Here is a 17,296-nt window from a genome sequence, read left to right on the forward strand (position 1 = left end):
CATTTCTCTGCCTGCCTGCCCCCAATCCCCACAACGTCCAGGGTGGCAGATCACTTCTGCTTCCTGTCAACTCATCCCGCCTGGCCTAGGCTCGCCAGCGGCTTTGGCGAACTGCACGTGTGAGGCGGCTGGCCATGTCTAGCATATCTTGTGTTTGTTTAGGAGAGAGTTAGATTTGAATAAGAAGAACGGTGGTGGCTGGACCCCGCTGATGTATGCCTCCTACATTGGCCACGATACCATCGTGCACCTACTGCTTGAGGCGGGGGTGAGTGTGAATGTGCCGACCCCAGAAGGGCAGACTCCACTGATGCTGGCCTCCAGCTGTGGCAACGAGAGCATCGCCTACTTTCTCCTCCAGGTGAGCTACGAGGGAACTCAGGCCCAGAAACCTGAGGGGCTCCCTGACCGCCCTCACAGAGATGCAGACCACTGCAGGCCGTGGTGTTCGTGTGTGCTCGTGTAATCATTTCTGATTCTTGCAGCATGGCCGCCTGGAGGGCGCCCGCCCCACGCAGAGGAGATGAGGCCGTAACGCACGTTCTGTGTTCTCTTGAAGCAAGGTGCAGAGCTAGAAATGAAAGACATCCACGGCTGGACGGCCCTTTTCCACGGCACCAGCGCCGGGCACCAGCACATGGTCAGGTTCCTCTTGGACAGTGGAGCCAATGCCAACGTGAGGTGATTGCCACGTCTTTAGTGTCATCTGACTCTAAGGAGGTTGGCTCTGGAGGCAGCTAAGCAGAGGTCAGGGCCACCGTGCCTTGGCAGGAAAGGCTCAAGATGAGGGGTAGGACGAGAGTCCTTCCAGGCGTGGGCCTTTTCCCACATCTGTGAGTGCATCTCTTCAAGCCCTCTCAGCTTCCTTTTCTTTATCTGAAACCCACCTGGGTCATAGAGTTGTAAGAATTACATGTTTTATTGTATGCCAGGGGCCTAACATACTGAATGGCATTTAAATGTCATACGTTATATGCAAATTCCTTCCATTTTCTTGCCTTTTGTATAGATGAGATGAGGTGATGCTTTAAAAACAGTCATGAAGGCCAGGCGTGGTGGCTCACGCCTGTAATCCCAGCACTTTGGGAGGCCGAGATGGGCGGATCACGAGGTCAGGAGATCAAGACCATCCTGGCTAACACGGTGAAATCCCGTCTCTACTAAAAATACAAAAAAATTAGCCGAGCGTAGTGGCAGGCGCCTGTAATCCCAGCTACTCGGGAGGCTGAGGCAGGAGAATGGTGTGAACCCGGGAGGCGGAGCTTACAGTGAGCCGAGATCTCGCCACCGCACTCCAGCCTGGGCGACTAAGCAAGACTCCGTCTCAAAAAAAAAAAATAAAATAAAATAAAATAAAAACAGTCATGAGTTTTGGCCGGGAGTGGTGGCTCACACCTGTAATCCTAGCACTTTGGGAGGCCAAGGAGGGCAGATCATGAGGTTAGGAGGTCGAGACCAGCCTGGCCAACATGGTGAAACCCCGTCTCTACTGAAAAAACAAAAATTAGCTGGGCTTGGTGGCGGGCGCCTGCAGTCCCAGCTACTCAGAAGGCTGAGGCAGGAGAATCACTTGAAACCGGAAGGCAGAGGTTGCAGTGAGCTGAGATCATGCCATTGCACTCCAGCCTGGGCAGCAAGAGCAAAACTCCTCAAAAACAAACAAACAAACAAAAAACCAGTCATGAGTTTTATAAGTTGGAAGTGGGATTGTGGTCTAAAACTTGTTGTGATAATAATCACCTTTGAACAAACGCAGTGGGTACCAATGCAGACCCAGCCTGGCTGTCATCCATCCTAAGACACCCCATAATTTTGTATGCCACTGAGAAAAAATATGCTATTAATTAACATTCAACTCACCTGTTGGTTTTTTGTTTTTGTTTTTGTTTTTGTTTTTTTTTTGAGATGGAGTCTCACTCTGTCACCCAGGCTGGAGTGCAGTGACTGGATCTTGGCTCACTGCAAGCTCCACCTCCTGGATTTACACCATTCTCCTGCCTCAGCCTCCCGAGTAGCTGGGACTACAGGCGCCCGCCACCTCGCCCGGCTAGTTTTTCTGTATTTTTTAGTAGAGACGGGGTTTCACTGGGATAGCCAGGATGGTCTCGATCTCCTGACCTCGTGATCCGCCCGTCTCGGCCTCCCAAAGTGCTGGGATTACAGGCTTGAGCCACCGCGCCCAGCCTCACCTGTTGGTTTAAAGATGTTTTCTGACTTCAGAGATGTTAAAATATGAGCACTGTGTGTCTTAGAATGGCTGGAAACCAGCATTTCCCATGCATGGTTCCCGACTTCTAGAGCAGCATCAGACAAGGAGGGATTCGGAAGCCCTCTGAAGACAGTGCCGAGTTAGCATAACCAAGTAGGAAAAGCAAGCTTCAGGAGCTAGGCGTAGCAAGGACAGCTTAGATCATTAGTACTTGAGCTTTTCAGAGTGGGTTCGTGGAGGATGTTGAACTTGAAGCTAGGATTTGGATGAATGGATGGGAGACATTGGCTTTCTGTGAGGAGTAAGGAGTCAGAACTGCTTTTTGAATATGATTGAAGTGGAGATTTCAGAGGTAGCAGGGAATAGCCAACAGGAGGGACGATAGGCAGACGCCTGTCTTTAGGACAAAGACCAGCCCTGGGGACAGACACCAGAAGAGTAAATGGAGCTGATGTGTTATTCTCATCTCACCTGTTAATTCTTGAAAGGGAGAGAGAGTGTTGTACACTGAGGGTTCGGTGATGTGTGCACTGCCCTGGGTTTATCTTCAGCAGGGAGTTTTTGCCTGGCAGAACTTGTCTCTGCCAATCATGTGACTGTGGCCCACATCTTGCAGGGAGCCGATATATGGATTTACTCCTTTGATGGAAGCAGCCGCGGCTGGCCATGAGATCATCGTGCAGTATTTTCTGAATCACGTAAGTGACCCTGTTTATTAGCATGTAATGTAGTCACAGCAAATGAGGAACCATATTACTGAAGTATAAGCTATTACAGAATTTTCCTTTGCACAGAAATAACTGCTTTTCATTCATTTATTCAACACATTTTCTTTATCTGTTGACGCCTGGTGTTGAGTGGTGCTTTGGCGTTAAGGGTACAATGGTGAGTAGAAATAGACACCTATTCCTGTCATAATTTTGAAAATACTGTTTGAAAAATATGGAAACATATTTTAAAAGTAAATAGCACTCATAATCCTCTCACTTAGAAAAATTGTATAGAATAAGAAGGCAGAGGCCAGGTGTGGTGGCTCACGCCTGTAATCCCAGCACTTTGGGAGACTGAGGCAGGTGGATCACGACGTCAGGAGATCAAGATCATCCTGGCTAACACGGTGAAACCACATCTCTACTAAAAATACAAAAAATCAGCTGGGCGTGGTGGCGGGCGCCTGTATTCCCAGCTACTCGAGAGGCTGAGGCAGGAGAATGGCGTGAACCCAGGAGGCGGAGGTTGCCGTGAGCTGATACCGCGCCACTGCACTCCAGCCTGGGCGACAGAGCGAGAGAGACTGTTTCAAAAAAAAAAAAAAAAGGCAGAGATCTTCCTCTCTTTTTCAGCCTCCCTAAGATACCCACTTTGTTTGGGAAAGAGCTGCCCTAGGACTTTTCCTCTGCTGTGGAAAGGTGTGTCCGTAGGCAAGTGTGTGCACATTGCTTTGTGTTTTGAACAAACTGGGATGCTGCTTTTATTCTAACTTAGAGACATCTTATAGACATCTTATCTTTGTACAGTATTCCGTGTACAATCTGCCCCAGTTAATTTAATGAGTTTCTTATTAGTAGAAACTTAGTATTCAACATTTTGCAATTATAAACAGTGCTCTGGGAATATCCTTTCACACAAAGCTTTAATACGCTTACAGTTGTTTCTGTATATTGTATTTCTATTTTATTTTATTCTTTTTTTGAGACAGGATCTTGCCCTGTGTCCCAGGCTGGACTTCAGTGGCGAGACGATGGCTTACCGCGGCTTCAACCTCCTGGGCTCAAGCGATCCTCCTGCCTCAGCCGCCAAGTAGCTGGGACCACAGGTGCATGCCACCACGCCCTGGCTAAATATTTAATTTTTTTTTTTGGTAGAGTTGGGGGTCTCAGTGTGTTGTGCAGGCTAGTCTTGAATTCCTGAGCTCAAGTGATCCCCTCAGCCTCCCAAAGTGCTGGGATTACAGGTGCAAGCCTGTCCACACAGAACCTTATACATAAATATTCATAGCAGTATTATTCATAATTGCCAAAAAGTAGAAACCCCACAAGTCTATCTACAGAGGAATTGATGAACAAAATATATATCTGTGTAGCAGGATATTATTCGGCCCTACAAAGTAGTGAAGTTCTGATGCATGCTGCCTCATGGGTGAACCCTCAAGCATTAGGCTGGGCTGCGTGCGGTGGCTCACGCCAGTAATCCCAACACTTTGGGAGGCTGAGGCCGGAGGATCGCTTCAGCCCTGGAGTTGGAGGTTGCACTGAGCTATGATTGCGCCACTGCACTCCAGCCTGGGTCACAGAGTGGATCCTGTCTCAAAAAGGAAAGGAAAACATTAGGCTCAGTGAAAGAAGCTGGACACAAGAGACCACACACTATGTGATTTCATTCATATGAAATGTTCAGAATAAGCACATACATAGACAGAAAATAGATGAGTGGTTTCCTGGGTCTTGGGGGCTGGGAAGATTGGGGTGATAAAAATGTGCTAAAATTGTTTGTGGTGATGGTTGAACAACTGTGAATGTACTAGAAGCCATTGAATTGTACAGTGTAAGTGGGTGACTTGTTGGTATGTGGATTGTATCTTTATAAGGCTGTGAAACCCAGTAGGGGGAAGTTGAGGCGGTCCTAGTGAATTCCCACTACCAAGGTTGTCTGTCGTCCTGCCCACCAGTCGCATATAAAGGTGCCCATTTTCTCATGTCCTCACCAGCTCTGATGCCAGTCAGCCTTTTGTCAATCTGGCAGGTGAATTGTGGCATTTCATTTTGGTTTGTCCTTGTTAGTGTGGTTGAAATTTTTTTTTGGAGACGGAAGTCTTGTGCTCTGTCGCCCAGACTGGAAGGCTGGAATGCAGTGGTGTGATCTCGGCTCACTGCAACCTCTGCCTCCCAGGTTCACGCCATTCTCCTGCCTCAGTCTCCCGAGTAACTGGGACTACAGGCACACACCGCCACACCCGGCTAATTTTTTGTATTTTAGTAGAGATGGGGTTTCACTGTGTTGCCCAGACTGGTCTTGAACTCCTGAGCTCAGGTGATCTGCCCCCCTCGGCCTCCCAAAGTGCTAAGATTACAGGCATGAGCTGCCGCGCCCGGCCAGTTGAACATTTTTAAATACATTTCTTGGCCGGGCGTGGTGGCTCACACCTGTAATCCCAGCACTTTGGGAGGCCGAGGTGGGCGGATCACGAGGTCAGGAGATGGAGACCATGGTGAAACCCTGTCTCTACTTAAAAAATACAAAAGGTTAGCCAGGCGTGGCGGCAGGTGCCTGTAGTCCCAGCTACTCGGGAGGCTGGGACAGGAGAATGGCCTAAACCCGGGAGGGGGAGTTTACAGTGAGCCGAGATCGCACCTGCGCTCCAGCCTGGGTGACAGAGCAAGACTGCGTCTCAAAAAAAAAAAAAAAAGAAAAAAAATTTTTTTGGCCATTTGTATTTCTTTCTTTCTTTCTTTTTTTTTTTTTTGAGACGGAGTCTTGCTCTGTCGCCCAGGCTGGAGTGCTGTGGCCGGATCTCAGCTCACTGCAAGCTCCGCCTCCCGGGTTCACGCCATTCTCCTGCCTCAGCCTCCCGGGTAGCTGGGACTACAGGCGCTGCCACATCGCCCGGCTAGTTTTTTGTAGTTTTTAGTAGAGCCGGGGTTTCACCGTGTTAGCCAGGATGGTCTCGATCTCCTGACCTCGTGATCCGCCCGTCTCGGCCTCCCAAAGTGCTGGGATTACAGGCTTGAACCACCGCGCCCGGCCTTTTTTTTTTTTTTGAGACGGAGTCTCGCTCTGTCGCCCAGGCGGGAGTGCAGTGGCCGGATCTCAGCTCACTGCAAGCTCCACCTCCTGGGTTTACGCCATTCTCCTGCCTCAGCCTCCCGAGTAGCTGGGACTACAGGCACCTGCCGCCACGCCTGGCTAATCTTTTGTTTTTTTTTTTTTTTTTTTGAGACGGAGCCTTGCTCTGTTGCCCGGGCTAGAGTGCAGTGGCCGGATCTCAGCTCACTGCAAGCTCCGCCTCCCGGGTTCCCGCCATTCTCCTGCCTCAGCCTCCCGAGTTGCTGGGACTACAGGCGCCCGCCACCTCGCCCGGCTAGTTTTTTGTATTTTTAGTAGAGACGGGGTTTCACCGTGTTAGCCAAGATGGTCTCGATCTCCTGACCTCGTGATCCGCCCGTCTCGGCCTCCCAAAGTGCTGGGATTACAGGCTTGAGCCACCGCGCCCGGCCATGTATTTTTAAGTAGAGACAGGGTTTCACCATGGTCTCCATCTCCTGACCTCGTGATCCGCCCACCTCGGCCTCCCAAAGTGCTAGGATTACAGGCTTGAGCCACCGCGCCCGGCTTCTTTCTTTTTTTTTTTTTTGAGACGGAGTCTCGCTCTGTCGCCCAGGCTGGAGTGCAGTGGCCGGATCTCAGCTCACTGCAAGCTCCGCCTCCTGGGTTTACGCCATTCTCCTACCTCATCCTCCCGAGTAGCTGGGACTACAGGCACCCGCCACCTCGCCCGGCTAGTTTTTTGTATTTTTTTTAGTAGAGACGGGGTTTCACCGTTTTAGCCAGTATGGTCTCGATCTCCTGACCTCGTGATCCGCCCGTCTCGGCCTCCCAAAGTGCTGGGATTACAGGCTTGAGCCACCGCGCCCGGCTTCTTTCTTTTTTTTTTTTTTCTTTCGAGATGGCGTCTCACTCTGTCACCCAGACTGGAGTGCAGTGGCCTGATCTCGGCTCACTGCAACCTCCGCCTTCCAGGTTCAAGCAATTCTCCTGCCTCAGCCTCCCGAGTAGCTGGGACTACAGGCGCCCGCCACCACGCCCATCTAATTTTTTGTGTTTTTAGTAGAGAAAAGGTTTCACCATGTTTGTTAGGATGGTCTCAATCTCCTGACCTCGTGATCTGCCCACTCTGGCCTCCCTAAGTGCTGGGATTACAGGCGTGAGCCACTGCGCCCGGCTGGCCATTCGTATTTCTCTTATGAGTTGTCTAGGTTTATAGCCCAATTTTCTACTGGATAGTTTGTTTTTTTCTCACTTATTGGTGGGAATTTCTTAAATAATGAAAATTTCACATGGTATCTCTTTTTAACAAAGAATTTGGGGACAGAACATGCATGTGGTACACATGCAGACAAGAAGGCAGGTGCACCGCAGGCCTCTTCCCCACCTTGCCTGCGTCTCCTTGGCACCCTCCCCAAGGGCGACTCTGGGAATACACTGGAATACACCCACACACGCATGGGCCTGCCCCGTGTGCAGCTGCTGCCATCTTGCATTTTTTTTTTTAAACTTACTCATGAAGATTGTTCTATATTGGTGTATAAAGAGATGGGGCCAGGTACAGTGGCTCACTCCTGTAATCCCAGTACTTTGGGAGGCCAAGGCAGACAGATCACTTTAGGTCAGGAGTTTGAGACCAGCCTGGCCAACATGGTGAAACCCGCGTCTACTAAAAATACAAAAATACAAAATACAGGTGGCAGGCGCTGTAATCCTAGCTGCTTGGGAGGCTGAGACAGGAGAATCACTTGAACCTGGGAGGCGGAGATTGCGATGAGCCAAGATGTTGCCACTGCACTCCAGCCTGGGAGACAGAGTGAAACTATTTCTAAGTAAGTAGATAGATAGATAGATAGATAGATAGATAGATGGGAGACAGAGTGAAACTATTTCTAAGTAAGTAAATAGATAGGTAGATAGACAGACAGACAGACAGACGGGGTCTTGCTGTGTCACTCAGGCTGGAGTGGAGTGGTGCAGTCTTAGCTCACTGCAGCCTTGAGGCTCAAGTGATCCTCCTGTCTCAGCCTCCCAAGTAGCTGGGACTACAGGTGCGTGCCACCACGCCCAGCCAATTTTTGTATTTTTTTTTGTAGAGACGGGTTTTGCCATGTTGCCCAGGCTGGTCTTGAACTCCTGAGCTCAGGCAGTTCACCTGCCTCAGTCTCCCAAAGCACTGGGATTACAGGCATGAGCCAGCGTGCCCAGCCCCTTCTCTCTCTTTTTTTTTTTTATGGTGGCATGGTATTCCCTGTAGGGATGAATCAGAGTTTTTGTTCGTTAGTTTTGTTTGTTTTTCTTTGTGTGTGTGGTTTTTTTTTTTTTTGAGATGGAGTCTCGCTCTGTCACTCAGGCTGGAGTGCAGTGGTGCGATCTTGGCTCACTGCAACCTCTGCCTCCTGGGTTCAAGCTGTTTTCCTGCCTCAGTCTCCCGAGTAGCTGGGACTGCAGGTATGTGCCACCGTGCCCGGCTAATTTTTTGTATTTTCTTTTTAGTAGAGACGAGGTTTCACTATGTTAGCCAGAATAGTGTTGATCTCCTGACCTTGTGATTGGCCTGCCTTGGCCTCCCAAAGTGCTGGGATTACAGGTGTGAGCCACTGCACCTGGCCGAATCAGAGTTTCTTTAACGATAATCTACAGATAGAATTAGGTCATTGCCAACCATTTGCTATTATGCACAACGCTGTGCAGAGTATCTTTGCACATGTATCTATAAACGTGTAACCACATCTGTATGGTCCAGTACTAAAGGTACAAGTTTTGGGTGAAGTGTAAGTACAGTCTTAATGTGGATGTTGCCAAACTGCCATCTTCCACTACCCCCACAGTAAGAATCATGCATCTTAAACTATGAAGCACTCAATAGAATATAGAGGTAAGATAGCCAAGCACACGAACCCAGTACCTGTGTGTGACACATGTTAACCTCTTGCCTCATCTGCCTCAGCTCTTCTCCCATTGTGTTTGTAAAGGACACGACCAGAATCCCCTTTATATGCCTTTGTATTTCGTCCACCTTCCTCCTTTTCCAGAGGCAGCCACTCTCCAGCTGCTAGTGTGTACTTCTCCTATCCCTGATTTTATATTTTTGTCACATACTGTGCATCCTTACACCATGTGTAGACTTGTTTTGAATCTCGAAAGATGGGTGTAAACAGCATGTCAGATGGTATGTGTCATTCAGCAGCATGTTGGTTCATGCAGGCAAAATGCACTCTTTTTTTTTTTTTTTTGAGATGAAGTCTTGCTCTGTTGCCCAGGCTGGAGTGGTGCAGTGGCTGGATCTCAGCTCACTGCAAGCTCCGCCTCCCGGGTTTACGCCATTCTCCTGCCTCAGCCTCCCGAGTAGCTGGGACTACAGGCGCCGGCCACCTCGCCCGGCTAGTTTTTTTTTTTTTTTTGTATTTTTTAGTAGAGATGGGGTTTCACTGTGTTAGCCAGGATGGTCTCGATCTCCTGACCTTGTGATCCGCCCGTCTCGGCCTCCCAAAGTGCTGGGATTACAGGCTTGAGCCACCGCGCCCGGCCGCAAAATGCACTCTTAACAGCTCTGTGTGTGGAGGGATGCCTCAGCGACCTTCATCCTCTCCCTTATTAGTGGGCTGTTAAGTTGGGTTCCACTTTGCTCTTCTGACAGTGCTGCTGTTGACATTTCTGTTTTTTTTGAGACGCAGTCTCACTCTGTCACCCAGGCTGGAGTGCGGTAGTACAGTCTTGGCTCACTGCAACCTCTGCTCCGGGGTTCAAGCGATTCTCCCGCCTCAACCTCCTGAGTAGCTGCGATTACAGGGGTGTGCCACCATGCCTGGCTAATTTTGTAGTTTTAGTAGAGACGGAGTTACACCATGTTCGTGAGGATGGTCTTGAACTCCTGACCTCAAGTGATCTGCCCACTTCGGCCCCTCAAAGTGCTGGGATTACAGGCATGAGCCACTGTGCCCGGCCTGCCGTTGACATTTCTTACATGTCTTTTTAAGCACACGTGGGAATTTCTTTGGGAGCTTAGGATGTGTTCTTCAAAGCAGGGTCTTTGTTGTGTAAGGTGGGTGAATCTCAGTCAGTTGTGGATAGTGTGAACTTGCTTTCTTCCGTAGTGGTCCTGGTTCACACCCCTCCCCTTAGGGTGTTAGACTTCTTTTTTTTTTGAGATGGAGTCTCTCTCTGTCACCCAGGCTGGAGTGCAGTGGCGCGATCTCGGCTCACTGCAACCTCTGCCTCCCAGGTTCAAGTGATTTTCCTGCCTCAGCCTCCCGAGTACCTGGGACTGCAGGCCCTCGCCACCATGCCTAGCTAATTTTTTTATTTTTAGTAGAGATGGGGTTTCACCATGTTAGCCAGGATGGTCTCAATCTCTTGACCTTGTGACCCGCCCGCCTCGGCCTCCCAAAGTGCTGCGATTACAGGCTTGAGCCACCGTGCCTGGCCAGGATGTTAGACTTCTTTGGCTCCCATAGTCAAACGAATGTCTCCTTTTGATTTTTGCCTTTCTCTGATTTGTGATGAGATTGAGCATCTTTTCATTTCTTAATTTTAATTTATGTTTTATTTTTTATGTTTCTGTAATACTTTATACTTTTTAGTGGCCATTTGGGTTTCTTTTTCTGCAAATAATTATTTTTTTATTTTTATTTTTTTATATAGGGTCTTGCTCAATCACCAGACTAGAGTGCAGTAGCCTTATCATGGGTCATTGCAGCCTTGACCTCCGGGGCTGAGGTAATCCTTCTGCCTCAGCCTCCTCAGGAGCTGGACTACAGGCACACACCACCACGCCTGGATACTTTTTTCTGTAGAGACAAAATCTGACTATGTTGCCCAGGCTGGTCTTGAACTCCTGGCCTCAAGAAATCTTCCCACTTTGGCCTCCCAAAGTGCTGGAGTTACAGATGTGAGCCACCATGCCCGGCCAGATAATCTTTTGACAGATAATCCTGCTGACCTGAACTAGGCTTCCTTAAGACACCTCATAGAATCGATAGCTTAGAACCATAAAGAGCCTCTACTTGTAAGTTTAGAGTCATTTTAAGTAAGGTAGAACTGGAGATCATAAGACATACGTACTCTTATAATTTCTGTTTGTATGTTTGTTTCTTTTTGAGACAGGGTCTCACTCTGTTTGCCCATGCTGGAGTGCAGTGGCATGATCATAGCTTGCTGCAGCCTCAGCCTCCCAGGTTCAAGGGATCCTTGCAACTCAGCCTCCTGAGTAGCTGAGACTTAAAGCCCATGCTGCCACACCTAGCTGATTTAATTTTTTTGTAGAGTTGAGGTCTCACTAAGTTGCTTAGGCTGGTCTCAAACTCCTGGCTGCAAGTGGTCCTCCCACCTTGGCCTCCCAAAGTGCTGGGATTACAGGCAGGAGCCGCGGTGCTTGGCTAACAATTTGCATGCTTTTACCAGATTCCCCAAACGTTAACATTTCACCTCATTTTCTTATCACTCTCTTTATATATAACATGCATATGTTTTTTGAGTCATTTAAATGTAAATTGTGACATAATGCCCCTTTCCCCCTAAATATGTATTTCCTAAAAGCAAAAATGTTCTCTTTCCCAGTCACACAAAATTATCAAACTCAGGAACTCAACACTGAGTTCTTCCTCCAGCACTTTAATCAAGAACCGAAGTGTTGGTTAGTGATTGCTTGGTGGGATGGGGCAGGACTGGCAGCAGGTGGCCCGATGGCCTGGGTGGTTTGCCTGCCAGGGAGGCTGGTGGGCAAGCCCTGCCTGGAAGCTTCTGTCTCCCACATTCTTCCTGCCACCCAGTTGTTAGAACACCTGGAGCCAGAGGAGGGGGCCCACCCGGTTTCCCAGCCTGCGCCTCCAGAGCTAGGCTCCATTTCTGGAGGTAGAGAACGGGGCAAGGCTGGGCATCCTGTGCTCTTTGCTGGGGGAAGAAAGGGCTGTGGCTGCTTTCCTTGTCCTCCATTTCCCTTCTGCCGGTGGGGCCAAGCCCCAGCAGCTCAGTCAGGAGAAGAGGATATGGATCTGTGTGGGCCTGTCTCTTTAAGAGAAAGTTGATTTGTGCCTTCTGGATAGTCTTGTTCCAGGGTTTCTAAACTCTCTGATCCCACCTTCATGTTAAAGTGAATTTTGGTCATGTGTCTCTTTAGTAATATGGACGTTATAAAATAGGGAAAAAAATCTTTTAAAGCATAAGTAGATAAAAATTTATTTTCACGTCAGGCACAGTGGCTCATGCCAGTAATCCCAGCACTTTTGGAGGCCAAAATGGGAGGATTGCTTGAGGCTGGGAGTTGGAGACCAGTCTGGGCAATACAGTGAGAGCTTGTCTCCACATTAAAAAAAAAAAAAAAAAATTGGCTGGGCGCGTTGGTTCATGCCTGTAATCCCAGCACTTTGGGACACCAAGGCAGGTGACCTGGGGTCAGGATTTCAAGACCAGCCTGGTCAGCATGGTGAAACCCCATCTCTTCTAAAAGTACAAAAATTAGCTGGGCATGATGGCAGGTGCCTATAATCCCAGCCACTTGGGAGGCTGAGGGAGGAGAATCATTTGAACCTGGGAGACAGAGGTTATAGTGAGCCGAGATCGTGCCATTGCACCCCAGCCTGGGTGACAGAGCAAAACTCCGTCTCAAAAAAAAAAAAAATTAGCCAGTCATGGTGTGTGTTTGTAATCCCAGGGAGGCTGAGATGGGAGGATCACTTGAGCTGTGGAGGTCAGGGTTGCAGTGAACCAATGTAATCCAGCCCGGGCCACAGAGTGAGGGAGATTCTGCCTCAAAAACAAAACCAAAAATACATAACGAGTTAAAATCCTACAGGAAAGAGGCTACTGTTTTATTCTTGTTAAAACCTTAGGGTTCGTTCTATGAAACTTAAACTAGAATTTTTTTTTTTTTTTTTGAGATGGAGTCTCCCTCTGTCGCCCAGGCTGGAGTGCAGCAGCTCATTGCAATCTCTGCCTCCCCTGTTCAAGTGATTCTCCTACCTCAGCCTCCCGAGTAGCTGGGATTACAGGTGCGTGCCACCACTCCCAGCTAATTTTTGTGTTTTTAGTAGATACAGGCTGGCCTCAAACTCCTGACCAGGTTGGTTGTTGTCCAGGCTGGTCTCAAACCCCTGACCTCCAGTGATCCGGCCACCTCAGCCTCCCAAAGTGCTGGGATTACAGGTGTGAGCCTCTGCCCAGCCAAGAAATTATTTTTTATTTTTATTTTTTATTTTTGAGACAGAGTCTTGCTTCGTCTGTTGCCCAGGCTGGAGTGCAGTGGCGTGATCTTGGCTCAGTGCAACCTCCACCTCCTGGGCTCAAGTGATTCTCTTTCCTCAGCTTCCTGAGTAGCTAGGACTACAGACTTGCACCAACACGCCTGGCTACTTTTTGTATTTTTAGTAGAGACGGGGTTTTACCATGTTGGCCCGGCTAGTCTTGAACTCCTGACCTCAAGTGATCCACCCATCTCAGCCTCCCAAAGTGCTGGGATTACAGGCTTGAGCCACTGTGCCCAGCTTATAAATTATTATTTATTTATTTATTATTATTTTGGATGGAATCTCACTCTCTCGCCCAGGCTGTAGTGCAGTGGCATGATCTCAGCTCATTGCAACCTCTGCCTCCTGGATTCAAGCAATTCTCCTCCCTCAGCCTCCTGAGTAGCTGGGACTATAGGCACGTACCACCACGCTCGGCTAATTTTTGTATTTTTTAGTAGAGACAGGGTTTCACCACATTGGACAGGCTGGTCTCGAACTCATGAGCTGTGATCTGCCCTCCTCGGTCCCCCAAAGTGTTGGGATTACAGGCGTGAGCTACTGTGCCCAGCCTATAAATTATTTTTTAAGGCTGAAAGTTTCATAGGTAATTTTTAACCAGAGTCAAAAGTAGGATGGAAGGCAGTCTAGAAAGCAAAACTCCTTATGCTTTGTGAAAACACAGTTTTTTCCTGTATCCCTGCTCAGAGACCACCTCTGCCTCCCCTACTGACTGCATGTGGGGGTCAAGGTTGAGGCCCCCTGGTCTAATGGGAGAGACAGTTGCAGTATGGGTGGGTGGAAGCAAAACTACTTCAGGGTTGTGATTCTTTTTTTTTTTTTTTTTTATTTATTTATTTTTTTATTTGAGATGGAGTCTCCCTCTGTTGCCCAGGCTGGACTGCAGTGACGTGATCTTGGCTCACTGCAACCTCCACCTCCTGAATTCAAGTGATTCTCCTGCCTCAGCCTCTTGGAGTAGCTGGGACTACAGGCACTTGCCACCATGCCCAGCTAATTTTTTTTTGTATTTTTAGCAGAGACGAGGTTTCACCATGTTGACCAGGCTGGTCTCGAACTCTTGACCTTGTGCTTCGCCCACTTTGGCCTCCCAAAGTGCTGGGATTACAGGCGTGAGCCACCTCGCCCGGCCCTGCATTTTTCTCTTAAGGATGTTTTGTGCACCTTAGTCTGTGTCACTGCAGGTACTCCCACCCACCACGTAAATGGGTGGGAGGTGCTCTGTTTTCTGGATGTGCTCTCACGTAGCTTACTAATCTCTTATTTTAGATTCTTTCTGATTCTTACTATGCTGAATGCCACAGTGAAAATTCTAAATTGTAGTGTATGTCCTGCATTATTTCCTTAGGCAACGCTGCACTTCAGCCTGGGTGACAGAGCAAGATCCTATCTCAAAAAAAAAAAAAAAGCAAACATGCTTGTGGTAGTACATTTTAAAAACATAGAAGATTGGAAATTGGAAAAATCTCCATCAAAAATAATAAATAACTTAAAAATAGCAACCTTTTGGGTATGTTACCTTCCAATACTGTTTTCTGTGTAGTTTTTTTTTTTTTTGTCTCATTTTGCAGGAGTTGTAATGTATATATGTAGTTTTGTATCATGATCCTTTTTTATTTTTTTTGAGACAAGGTCTTTCCCTATTGCTCAGGCTGGAGTGCAGCGGCGCGATCTTAGCTCGCTGCAGCATCCACCTCTGGGACTTAAGGGATCCTCCCGCCTCAGCCTCTTGAGTAGCTGGCACCACAGGCGTATGCCGCCATACCCTGCTCATTTTTATTAAAGATGCTCCCCCTTTCTGGGGTCCCACCTCTTCCTCTGGGATTTGGCTCTGGCTTCCCTGCCTACCCCAGCTGCCTGGTCTAACAGGAGAGAATGACAGTTACAGTGTAGAGCGACACCAAAAACATGCTGTAGTGATTATAGTTTGTTTTTTTTTCTTGTAGAGGTGGGGTCGTACTGTGTTGCCCAGGTTGTTCTCCAACTCCTGAGCTCAAGCGATCCACCTGCGTTGGCCTCCCAAATACTAGGATGACAGGCATGAGCCACCTCACTTGGCCGTGATCCTTTTTCAACTTGATCATACAGCTGTTTGTAAATCTCATCATCCATGGCAATAACGTAACTGGCTCCTTGTCGCCCTGAGCATTCAAGTTGTCTCTAGGTAGGTTCTCATTATTGTGAATATGTTATGCCAAACGGTTTTTTTTTTTTTTTTTGAGACAGAGTCTCATTCTGTCGTCAGGCTGGAGTAGTGCAGTGGCGTGATCTCGGCTCACTGCAACCTCCGTCTGCTTCCTGGGTTCAAGCGATTATCCTGCCTCAGCCTCCCGAGTAGCTGGGACTTTAGGCATTCGCCACCACGCCAGCTAATTTTTTTGTATTTTTAGTAGAAGGGGTTTCACCATGTTGGCCAGGATGGTTTCGATCTCCTGACCTTGTGATCCGCCCACCTCGGCCTCCCAAAGTGCTGGGATTACAGGCGTGAACCACCGTACCTGGCCTGTGCCAAACGCCTTTGCACACTAAAGCTTTCTCTGTATTTAGGGTTATTTCCTTACAGTCATGGAAGTGGAATTGTTGCGCTACAAGACCTGTAAATACATTATAGAGCTTTTGATCAAAGTGATGAATTCTGCTTCAGAGGATGGTGCTTTCATTCTGACTGGTTAAAAAGGCTGCTTTCGCCGGGCGCGGTGGCTCAAGCCTGTAATCCCAGCACTTTGGGAGGCCGAGACGGGTGGATCACAAGGTCAGGAGATCGAGACCATCCTGGCGAACACAGTGAAACCCCGTCTCTACTAAAAATACAAAAAACTAGCCGGGTGAGGTGGCGGGCGCCTGTAGTCCCAGCTACTTGGGAGGCTGAGACAGGAGAATGGCGAGAACCCGGGAGGCGGAGCTTGCAGTGAGCTGAGATCCGGCCACTGCACTCCAGCCTGGGCGACAGAGCAAGACTCCGCCTCAAAAAAAAAAAAAAGGCTGCTTTCATTGTGAACTGCTGTCTCCAGCTTTGAGTGAAGACAAGCAAAGTGAGTGGGACACAGCCCAGGTGCAGAAGGTGAAGGCTGGGCTCTCCCCATGGTGGCTGCCAGCCCCCTGCAAGAGAGGTCATGAGTGTGGCGGGCAGCAGTGGGAAGCCGAGAGCTGCCACAGCTGGGAGATGACTCCCCCACCCCAGCCCCCCTCATGCTTGTCACTAAAAAGAGAGTGAGAGCAAAACTTGTGGCTATGATGCAGAGAAGCCTGCCTTTTTCCCATGCAGGTGTGATGTTTCCCATGCAGGGAGGCAGTCAGAAACCAGCATATGCCCTTCTGTCTTCCCAGCCATCAGCCCAGGAAGGGCAGGCTCTTTGAAGGAGAGGCTCCTAACCCCCTTTCATGGACATTCGCAGGGAGTCAAGGTGGATGCGAGAGACCACAGTGGAGCCACAGCCCGGATGCTGGCCAAGCAGTACGGACACATGAAGATCGTGGCCTTGATGGACACTCACTCGCCCTCTCTGCCCAAGAGCCTCTATCGGAGCCCAGGTACCCACACCTGCCAGCCGTGCCCTGCTGGGGTCTCTGGTTGTCTTCAGCTTCAGGTGACCTGGCAGAGAAAGATGTTCCCCTCTTCCCCGGCTCCCACCTTCTCCTTTGAGATTTGGCTTTGCCTCCCCCAGCTGCTTCCATGTCAAGGTTGAGGCCCTTGCTGTAACAGGAGAGAAGGATGGTGATGATGGAGAGTAGTACAAAACCACGCTGTCGTGACTGTAGAGGCTTTCTGTAGTATGCTTGACTACCGAGTCGGGGCAGGCCCCCTTAGTTTTCTGTTTTCACTGTTTCCTGGGCTATGGCTTATTCATTTTTCTGTATGAACTTGAATATCAACTTGTCTAGCTCCTTAAAAACAGCATTGAAATTTTTATTGAGATTGTGATAGTGTATAAATGAACTGTATCTTTGTGTTTTTGAGTTGTCCTGTCTGAGAACAAGGGATGTCTTCTTGTTCCAGTGTACTTTTGGGTCTTGCAGGAGGGTTTTAAATTTTTCTTCATCTATATTTTGCATATGACTAGTTTGTTCCTAAGTGTTTGAT

The 17,296-nt window shown here is 48.7% G+C and overlaps 1 protein-coding gene across 14 annotated transcripts in view; it reads left to right on the forward strand.

Moving 5' to 3' along the window:
- ANKS3 (ankyrin repeat and sterile alpha motif domain containing 3) overlaps positions 1-17,296 on the forward strand; it is a 42,822-nt gene that overhangs the window by 7,197 nt on the left and 18,329 nt on the right. For 8 of the 14 annotated variants that reach the window (XR_004443038.1, XR_004443039.1, XM_033235853.1 and 5 more), the window contains 4 exons: positions 163-361; positions 560-681; positions 2,826-2,907; positions 16,611-16,746. Coding sequence is in view for 11 of the 14 variants with exons in the window: in XM_033235850.1 (XP_033091741.1) it covers positions 163-361; positions 560-681; positions 2,826-2,907; positions 16,611-16,746 (539 nt within the window). In the remaining 3 variants the exon portion in view is untranslated. Of the gene's footprint in view, positions 1-162; positions 362-485; positions 682-2,825; positions 2,908-16,610; positions 16,747-17,296 lie in introns of all 14 variants that reach the window. The other 6 variants (XM_033235856.1, XM_033235860.1, XM_033235855.1 and 3 more) reach the window with 3 other exon arrangements.

This window comes from Trachypithecus francoisi, unplaced genomic scaffold, assembly GCF_009764315.1.
Source record: "Trachypithecus francoisi isolate TF-2019V2 unplaced genomic scaffold, Tfra_2.0 Lachesis_group15, whole genome shotgun sequence".
Classification (NCBI taxonomy): Eukaryota; Metazoa; Chordata; class Mammalia; order Primates; family Cercopithecidae; genus Trachypithecus; species Trachypithecus francoisi.